The sequence below is a fragment of the Cyphomyrmex costatus genome, unplaced genomic scaffold (assembly GCF_001594065.2).
Source record: "Cyphomyrmex costatus isolate MS0001 unplaced genomic scaffold, Ccosl1.0 scaffold216, whole genome shotgun sequence".
Classification (NCBI taxonomy): Eukaryota; Metazoa; Arthropoda; class Insecta; order Hymenoptera; family Formicidae; genus Cyphomyrmex; species Cyphomyrmex costatus.
The window spans coordinates 1,438,587-1,448,894 of record NW_017276214.1 but is presented as its reverse complement, the minus strand read 5'-3'; the positions used below and the strand labels follow the sequence as shown (position 1 = coordinate 1,448,894).

General features: G+C 32.3%; 2 protein-coding genes across 2 annotated transcripts; both read left to right on the top strand.

Moving 5' to 3' along the window:
• Nucleotides 1–1,574: 1,574 nt before the first annotated feature.
• dx (deltex E3 ubiquitin ligase) lies at nucleotides 1,575–5,261 on the top strand. The gene is made up of 6 exons (XM_018539540.1): nucleotides 1,575–1,991; nucleotides 2,469–2,661; nucleotides 2,731–3,000; nucleotides 3,068–3,359; nucleotides 4,067–4,385; nucleotides 4,729–5,261. Exons 1-6 carry the CDS (start codon nucleotides 1,822–1,824, stop codon nucleotides 5,051–5,053), a joined length of 1,569 nt encoding a protein of 522 aa, XP_018395042.1. The 5' UTR covers nucleotides 1,575–1,821; the 3' UTR covers nucleotides 5,054–5,261.
• A 1,036-nt stretch (nucleotides 5,262–6,297) lies between these two features.
• On the top strand, nucleotides 6,298–9,207 carry LOC108773672 (PR domain zinc finger protein 5). The gene is made up of 7 exons (XM_018539560.1): nucleotides 6,298–6,737; nucleotides 7,476–7,668; nucleotides 7,737–7,876; nucleotides 8,024–8,156; nucleotides 8,328–8,585; nucleotides 8,870–9,036; nucleotides 9,115–9,207. The coding sequence occupies exons 1-7, from the start codon at nucleotides 6,658–6,660 to the stop codon at nucleotides 9,125–9,127; spliced, it is 984 nt and encodes a 327-aa protein (XP_018395062.1). The 5' UTR covers nucleotides 6,298–6,657; the 3' UTR covers nucleotides 9,128–9,207.
• Nucleotides 9,208–10,308: the final 1,101 nt, after the last annotated feature.

Here is a 10,308-nt window from a genome sequence, read left to right as displayed (position 1 = left end):
CCTAAATAATAGAATTTGAAGAGGATATATTACAACTGTTTTGATGTTTTTAATTGATCCTTCTCACCTTATTTTATTAGTATTTATTCTGCAATTTCTCCTCTCGTTTTGCTTTGCCAATAACCTTTTTTCGAAAATGTTTTAATTATGTATATATATTATTATTTTATTATGATATATGTACGGCTTATTGTATTTTGTTCAATTTTGTATACATGTATAGTTTTATGTTTTGAATTTCATCCGTATACATTTATATACATACTATTAATGCACATATTGCAAATATTGTAATATATTGTTAAGTGCGATTGGTTGTGTGTATGATGCTGTGGATCATGAAAATGATATGCATCACATTTTTTAACCACACCGGGTATTCAATATTTGTATATCCGACAGTCCGCAGTCTGTAAAGTGGGACGGGAAAATGTGTTGCATTATATTTTTAGTGATGAAAAAATAAAATGAAATTAGCGAAAACTATTTGTAACTTTTATAGTAATATTTGAAAAATGTAAAAAATATATACATTTATTATATAAATATTAATAAGAATAAAAGAATTTTTAATAATATTAGACAAATTGTCTTAAGATAGTTTCTGAGCATTGTGTTAACTAATGTTATTAACATTATTTAAGAATGCATTATTTTAGATTGAGAAACGGTATATTTCTCTATCTTAAATAATGCAAACTTAAATAATGTTAATAACATTAGTTAACATATCGCTCAGGAACTTACTATTATAACCGGTTATATTCATATTGTTATGCGCGTATTGATTTGAATATCCCCACTATTGGTCACTTGACCCTTTTCGTTCCAATTTTTCTACCTCCGAGGTTTTTTTTTTTAAATCATGGACATAGGGAAGATTCGAACCAAAAATCTTGGACATTACCGACACGATCTTGGACATTGGCTACATAGTTCAATGTCCACGTTTTGTGGACATAAGTGGCGTTTCAAAATAAAGTAACAGCTAAATCCCGGGCATGACCGCTCTCAGGGGTGCGTTCAGAATCGTCGTCCGGATGCACCCAGATGTTGTTTTATCCTTGTTATTCACGTATGATAAACAAGGATAACACAACACCTGGGTGCACTCAGATGATGATTCTGAACGTAACCCAGACTTCTCTCTGGTTTGGCCAAGGTCGCCCTAAAATCGTAAAGCGGGGAGCACAGACTTTTGCATAACGCATAAATCATATACATAAACAATTTGATTGGTCCATTGACTCATGCATAAGAAAATGGACCAATCAAATTGTTTATGTATATGGTTTATGCGTTAAGCAAAAGTCTGTGCTCCCCGCTTATGCCTTTCTTGGGAACTCGACGCTCGAAGCTTGCGAGCTCTATCGAAGTCGTTTCGATAACTGTGTGTCGATCTATCGAATCAGCTCATCTGCCGCGCTTCATACCGTTCACAACGGCATCTTTCGCGTGCGCCGACCCTCAGTTTGCACCAGAGTGCGCGTTGGTGCGCGTGTGTTTGTTTTCTTCTGTCTTTCTCGCAAGTAATCCCGGATTTTCACGACAACTTGTTTTCGTTTCGCAATTGTGGACCGGGGGAGAAGACATCAAAGTGTTTCTCACTGAGTGACGAGAAAGAGAGACAAGTAGATCGATTCGCTGTGTTCATTAATTCGATTCGCGACGATCACGCAACCGTCGCGGTGACCGTGGGAAAACTTGAAAATGTTCCCACGCTGCCGCTGCGCTGCAAGTGTATGTCGCGTGTGCGTGTGAAATTCCTTTGGGAGGATACGGAGCAGAGCGCGGGGGTCGCGGAGAGCGACGGGTAAGAGGATGAGCGCCCAGGGGCAGGAGCACGGACACGCGGTGGTCGTGTGGGAGTGGGAGAACCGTCACGGACGTTGGCGACCTTATAGTCCGGCCGTGTCGCAGCATCTCGAACGGGCCCATTATAAGAAGCTCACACGGGTCTTCCTCAACGACGCCGATCCCACCCTCGACAGGTCCGAGCGACACGCGTTCGAAATGCGATCTCACTTGTAGTTCGTCCACCTTAAATTGCACTTACCTTGCGATAAAAAGTGAGGCAGGTGTATGTTTGGGTCTTGCTGAGAAAAAGAAAGAAAGAGTAGTTGAGAATGGAATGAGCAGATGTATATGGCAAACACATAGTTTTAACCATTAGTTATAATGGATTATTTTTTTTTTATCAAAAAATTATATTTATTCATTATTTTAGAATTATTTTTGTCTTTTAAGTTTTTATTTTGTATATATTTTTATAAATATATGTGTATAAATATTTATATATTTTTTATATTGAGTGAAAACTAAAAATTTTGGTTTAATTATATTTTTATCAACTTTTGTCAACAATTCAAATTGTTAGAATTTTACATGAAAAAAATTAACACGATAAATATTAAAATATTAAAAAATCTGAAGTTATAATAACATATATTGATTTGTTTAAAAATTAGGTATTATATCAATTTGAAAACAAAAACGCAATGCTGCGAGGACGGCGACGAGACGCACAATGTGAGGAGAAAGTTTTATCTGCCAGGTTCACCAGCCGGCAAAGGTGCCAAATGGGAATGGGCAGGTGACTCAGATGATTGGCATACTTATGACATGGAAGTGCAATGTCTTATAGAAGAAGCATGGGCGAGAGTAAGCAAACGAATATGAATTAAATAGTTTTTTATTTGAGTCTTCTAATAAAATAAATATTTTTTCCAGGGTGACAAAACCATCGACATTTCCAAAACTTACTTGGGTTTCCCTTACATTATCAACTTCTGTAATTTGACGCAAGTGAGATGTTGTACTGGCTATGTGAGACCGATAAGACGTATACAACAGGCGCCTTATCCACTGGTCAAAGTCGCGTTGGAAGAACTGCAAGTCACTTCCGGGAGGAGATCTGCATCAGTTACGGTTAAAAGTTCCACCGTCAAAGTTACACACAAGAAATCGTCTAACGGAAGTACAAAGAAAAATAACAAGAAAGTGAGCTTCTTTCTTCAGCGCGGTGTTTTCTTTATTAGAGACTTCACTTACAAATTGTCTTTTTCAGAGTAAAAGCGGAGAGACGAACGGACCGACGAATATTGCGCGCGTTATTCTCAGTAACTTCAATATATTTGGCAGTAAACATGGCATCGAAAACAATCCCGCAACGACAAATGTGGAGTCTGGTCAGAAGAGGAAGACCTGGGAAACAGTGCTAGACGTTGATTCTAGCAGTACTAAGAGTGGTCGCAGACCGAGCGTGGACACCGTGTCCACATATTTGAGTCACGAGAATCCGATAGACTTGCTGGACAGCAGCATGGGAAGCGATGACGCATTCAAGGATTCCATTCTCGGTGTGTTTACAAAAATACATTTACTACTTTTAGATATTTAATCATTTATTTTATATTTTTTAATTTAATTTCAATAAGTGAAAATAACTTATTCATATATATTCGTTCAATTAGAATATAAAATATAAATGATATTTGAATACATTTATATATTTATATTTAAACAAAAGGAAAACAAAGAACATGGCTGTGAAAATATAAACAAAGAATAATCTAAGGAGCAATACAGTTACAACGCTGGATGTCAGTAGCGAATGTTATATATTTAAAAAACTTTTATGTCAATAGTATAAAATAATAAAATAAACGTTTTGATCATATTCTGATCTTCAGTATAATTGTACATAAATTAGTTCAGATGCAATATGAATATGAGACAAGTAATTAAGGAAATACATCTTTATGTTCTAAAATACAAATCTTCGCCGCGATATTAAAATTAACATGAATATTAAAGAAATTATTTTGAAGAATATATTAGTCACAATAGGTTGTTATGCTTCTATTGATTGAAAATAGTTGTTCATTATTCATGTGTTGCAATGTTTATTGATATAAAAGTTTTTAAAAAATTTAATGTTTGCTACTGACATTATGGCTATATCGCTCCTTAGATTATTCTTTATTTATATTTAACTTTCGGAATTTTTTTCGGATATCAAAGTCGAACATCTAAAATGATACTAATATGTTTAATATTAATTTAGGGGTGGATGTTACGTCGGACGTGATATCCCAGTATGTGAAAGTTGTGGAAAGCGACGGCTCGGATTCGTGTCCGGTATGCTTGGGTGCTCCAGAACCATTGACGGTCGAATTAACGCGTTGCAGGCACAGACTGCACTTGGCGTGTTTGAACGCAATGCTTAGCTCCCAGCAGCCACCCATGTATATACAATGTCCAGTTTGTCGTATGATTTATGGCGAGAAAAGGGGTAATCAGCCACCGGGAATGATGAACTGGACGCGGATACCGCGAGCATTACCGGGCTTCCCGAACACCAATACTGTACAAATCACTTATGAGTGAGTAGAAAAAATAGAAACAAAACCTATATTACGCTGAAAATTTGTAAACAAAGTGAATTTGGTTACAAAGTGATTACAAAGTAGTGAGAGAAGTTCTTTCTTACTTTCTAATTTCTATAATAAATTATTCCATATAAATCTTGCATCATAACGATATTCAACAAAGGTATCTATCAACAATTTTAAAAGATTTTTAATAATTTTAGATTAATTTTGTTTGGAGTAAAAAAAATGATATGAATCTAAATAAATACTGAATAATAAACAAGTTAATATCTCTTTCTCTGAATTAATGTACATAAATATACTCAGGAAAAAATATTAATTTCAATTTTTTCAGTATCCCATCCGGAATTCAGAGTAACGAACATCCTAATCCAGGTCAGGCATATTATGCCGTGGGCTTCCCCCGTGTGTGCTATCTGCCAGACAACAGTCTTGGTCGCCGTGTATTGAGATTGCTGCAAGTCGCGTTTGAGCGCAGACTAATTTTCACGATCGGCCGATCGGTCACTACCGGTCGTGAGGATGTCGTTACGTGGAACGAGATTCATCACAAAACCGAGCTCGGACCGTCTACGTCCGGTCATGGCTACCCCGACCATAGTTACCTCGAAAGAACGCTCGCAGAATTGGCAGCGCAAGGTGTGACTGATGGGCAATGATCGCCGATATATCAACAATTGCATTTATTGAAATTATTTACATATAAATGAAGCGCTTATACAAAAATAAGTTGACTCTTATAATTCTGAGAGAAGAGATTGAGATTTGATTGCTTGAAATTTGGCTGCATTCAACAGAAAAAGCAACTTTGCAACTGTTGTAACATTCTTTAATAGGATTGATTTATACGTTTAGAGATTATGAGAAACTAAGAGCAAAACCAATCATATTAAAAAATTTTATAACAAATATGTTTTTTCTACCCAACGCAATCATTCATAAAGCTTTGTAATCTTTTAATGATTTTGAAGGTCAACTCATTTTTGCATAGCGTACGAATATTTACGGTAAATTTAAGGTCTTTGTTAACACTTTGCTAACTATCTCAAAAATTTATGAATACATGGTTTAAAATATAAAAAGTAGTTTTTAACAATTTTATTTGGTTATTTCAATTTTTTAATTTTATTTTGTAAATTTTATTTTGTTTATTAATATCAGCTTATTAAAATCTCATCGGCAAAGAGTTAACATAAACTTTACGTCTTAAAGATAAAAACTAGCACGAAGAAATTGGAAATGTATATTTTAAAACCTTTATTTGATCTTTATTCCGTGCTAAGCAAGGAACTGATAGATATATCCTAGAGTTTTAGATTTTTATATATATTCTATATTCTGTATACCGAAGAATAAGTATTTTATTACGACTAACAAAATGAGAGAATTTGTCGAACGACAGTATTAAATTTAATTTATAGATCTTAATTTTATATACATACATATATACCATTTTTATAGATAAATATATATAGATATACGCGCGCGCGCAAACCTTCATGCATGCCTCAGCGCGACAGTCTGTAATCGTAGAATCGTTCTTTCTGATCCTATATTATGTAATAGCATACAATCTTTATGGAACATTTTTTGTATTTACCGAAAATATGTAAATTGGAAACATGACTTGATCTTTAACTAAAAGTGATTATTATTCTGAATTCTATTTTCAAAATTAATACTAAGTTATAATACTTAAAATCCAAATTATACAATTATAAACAATTTATACAATCATAGACAAAAGTAATTCTTTTTATTTCCTAAAATCTCACATCAAGTTCCTTTCTTCTTTCACAAATAAACGTGGCGTCATTCAAATTTCTGTCAACTTTTCCGAAATACGTTTAATTACGTCACGTCCTGGTTAGATGGCGCATCTTTTCAATACAATTACAATGGCCGAAAATTGATTTTTTTGTAGATCTGTTTTTCTTCTAATTGAGCATGCTAAGTTAGTGTAACACTTTTAAAATTTAAAATGAATTAGTAGGCTTAATATTTGACTGAAGTTAGAAAAAAGTTTTGTCTAGTGGAGAAATAAAAAACAGACCTCGTGTCTCCCGGTCGCAATTCTCTCTTTCTTTCGCTCGCGAGGTTAGAAGCTTATGGTGGACGTCAACGTCGTCAACGAGTGGAGGAGAATGCAGTAAACGTCGGCAAATGTTCGCTCGTACTGAATTCTGTTTGCAACAATCAGAGCAATCTTGTTTTTATTCTGGGTACAAATCTTGCTCCATTCACATAGATTCCGAGCGCCTAAATGAGCTCCAAGAACAAGTACAACTGCGTTCTATGCAACGCAAAACTGGACACCAAAGATGCGCTGCAACAACATTTTAGGTATTACAGTTGGTTTAAGACAATTAATCGTGATTCGACGATGTTATCATCATCAATAATAATATTTTCTAAAATGCATGTCACGCGACATAAGGAGAGATCCAAGGGGACGGTACATACAGTTCAAACCAAAACGTTAGATATTTGCATGAGATTATTTGAATGGGAATCTGAACAAGGAATATGTTCTTATGATTTATCAAATATGTACAAAACAAAAGTTGAAATTATTCTACTTAAAATATGAGAACAATTTAACCGAACTCTGATTAATTTGATCAATGATTAAATTGATTGGCAGAATCATTCACACATTCTTAATCTTTTCCAATATATTAAATATTTCTGTTAATTAATTTAATATAATTTTAGTTGTATTACTTAAATAATAAAATATTGCTAATTAAGTTAATTGAAGTTTGATCAAAGTCACTTTAAAAAATAGAAAGTATTACTTTTGGAGATGGAAATTAATGAGAAATGAAGATCAAATGTATAAAAGAAAGAAAAAGAAAATATGGTTTAAGTAAAACTGACCTAGTATCAATGTATTACAGGAGTAAATTTAGACTTTCCAGCTCTATACTTTTCTTTTTTTGTTTTATTAACTCTTTATTATTTAGAACTATTTCCTATATGAAAAAAATTATATTTATGAAATAAATATAAAATTTATTATTCATTATTCGTATTTATCTAAGTATTTTGTTTTTTTTTTTTGTTTCATGTTTGGCATAGGCAACATGCAAATAAGAAGATAGATGGTCGTGGACGACCAATACAAAGGAAAAGTGATGAAGACACTTTATGTGATGTATGCAATCAGTCGTTTCATTCGATAGGGGCAGCAATAAGACACAGGTTCAAAATGCATCCCAATTCACCAACCAAATTTCATTGTCCCTATTGTGGACAGCAATTTCCTCTAAAAGTAAATGATTTATGATGTTTTTTCCTCTGTTGTTTCTATAATCATTTCATGAAAACACCTTTATTCAGAATCATAGAGATACTCATCAAACTTTACACAATGTAACTGAAAGCGAATATAAAGATCAACACAGAAAATGCAAAGAGTGTGACATATTATTTTACAATCAGAAGGCATTGGATTATCATTGTAAATCCATTCATAAACGGTATAATACTTTTAATAATGTATATTTATATTGGAATTATTATCTGATTCAATAATGTATATTCACAATGAAATTATGAATATACATTATTTCAATAATATATATTTATAATGGAATTATTATCTGATTGTTTATATTATTTTTCAGAATGATAGCCACTCCTCCACCTAGTAACAAGAAATTTAATGAAGCAATGAACGTACACTATTGTCATTTATGTGGCGTAAAATTTATTGTTAAGTTCAAATTGCAACAGCACTTGGAAAGGATACATACAGAAGTAAAAAAGATAAACATAATATAACATATTTTAAAACTTAAAAGTTACCATTTATTGTTTTAAACATGTGAAACTCTGAATAACTTTAAAGTACAATTAAAGGATGTAATCGATAATCCTGATATAATTTTGTACATGCTTAAAAACTTAAATAACACAATTATTTTGTAGAGACAAAAAAGAGCTATGCCGTCGGAGTTAATTCAATGTACAGTATGTGCAGCATCGTTTTACAATAAGAAGGCCTACGACAAGCACAATACTTATGATCACCCGAATTTATATGTGACATCTGAAGAGCAGAAAATGCAGATGGTAACCAGGATTGATCAAGACTTTGACATTAGGAGAGTGCAATCTATGGCTGATAAATATGTATCGAGATGTAATTCTAATAAAATTAAAAAGCAGATTAACCATGAAATACAGGTAAAACACATATTTTACATCCTTATGACGACTTTTACCAAATTCCGATTAATTTAATTAACAGTATTTTATTAAGTAATACAAATAAAAAACTATTAAATTAATTAATAAAATTATATATAAGGTATTGAAAAAAGATTAGAGGAATAATGAATTGTATATTAAATGTTGTTTTAAGTGATCCTGCTGATCGAATTAACCATCAATTAAGTTAATCGCAATCTAGGTTACTTTTATTTATTTTGCTTATAATTTCAACGTAATTTAACATAATATAAATTTAGAATGAAGTGGTGAAAACAGAGATTAAGACAGAGATTGAGACAGAGATTAAGACAGAGATTGAGACAGAGATTAAGACAGAGATAAAGAGAGAGAGGTCTGTGTCATTAGACGACCCTGCATGTATCGAGTCAAGCGATTCAGAGAGCGACATCCCATTGAAGCAAAGGTTTGTCAGCTAATAGAGGTTATTTTTTATATTATAAAATATTATTTCTATTCCTGTTTTAAGAGAATTTTGTTGTAGGAGAGATTTATAAACTTGCTACACACACAATCGTGATAGTAATCTGCTTTTTTGCAGTATATGTATATATATGTATTATATAAATTAATGAAATTATAGAAGATAGCAATTGTATATTCATTTTTTGTTTCTACATGGATTGTGTTTAAAATGTATAATTATAGAAACTGAGAGAGAGTGGGGGGGGGAGGGGGAGAGAGAGAGAGAGAGAGAGAGAGAGAGAGATATGTAAGTAATAACAAATGTTGTACAGGAAGTCATATAATAAAAAAAGAGTAATTTGCAAATTAATTTTTAAATAATTGTTTGTATGTACATATATTAAATATATCACGTTTACATATGAACAGGATGAATCAGAATAAACCAGTTTTTTATCCTAAAGCTTTATTCCAAAGAGTAAAATTATTGCATCTCTAATTATTATCACCGTGTGAAAATTATACTCCTCTAATTATATATTTTTATATTTTAAAATTAAATGCACTCGATAATTTGTGTCATATGAAAAATTGGTTTATTCTGATTCATCCTGTATATATGCTATAACAAGGAGCACGTCACATAAACAGCAAACGATTGCAATCAATTTCAAGCGATTTCAAACGTTATAATTATGATGTGTCAAAGTATGACTCGCATTCTTTATTTTCACTGGTTCTACTGATACATTATTTCATATATGTCATTATAATTTGCATTTGATTCTATTATGATTTCTCTAATGTTACGTTAAAACCTATTGACTCGCGAGTGACAATATCCCTCATGCTATGACACGGAATATGTATTATATTATTCGCTGTCCTTTGTATCTTGCAAATTTTGTACACAAAGAATATACGCAATTGTACATAAAAATTTATTTACACCGTATATATTCATAATTAAGAATAAAGGTACTTTTTTATAGTTGATGCTCGAGTACTTTTTTAGCGTTAAAACAGATCACGTGACGGATAATAATTGACGAATTTCAAGCGTCAATTTTGATTACGTTAACATCATTTTTAATAGCGTTTTTCATTAATAGAACTGGTGCGCATTTAAAGCATTTTACACTACTCTAATCTGAATGTAAAAGTGACATCTCAATTGTTAAATGCCCAGTGTATATACATTCTATTAAATAGGACAATAAAATGTATTGAGGATTTTTTGCGGTTTAACTCATTTTTATATTTTTATTAAACA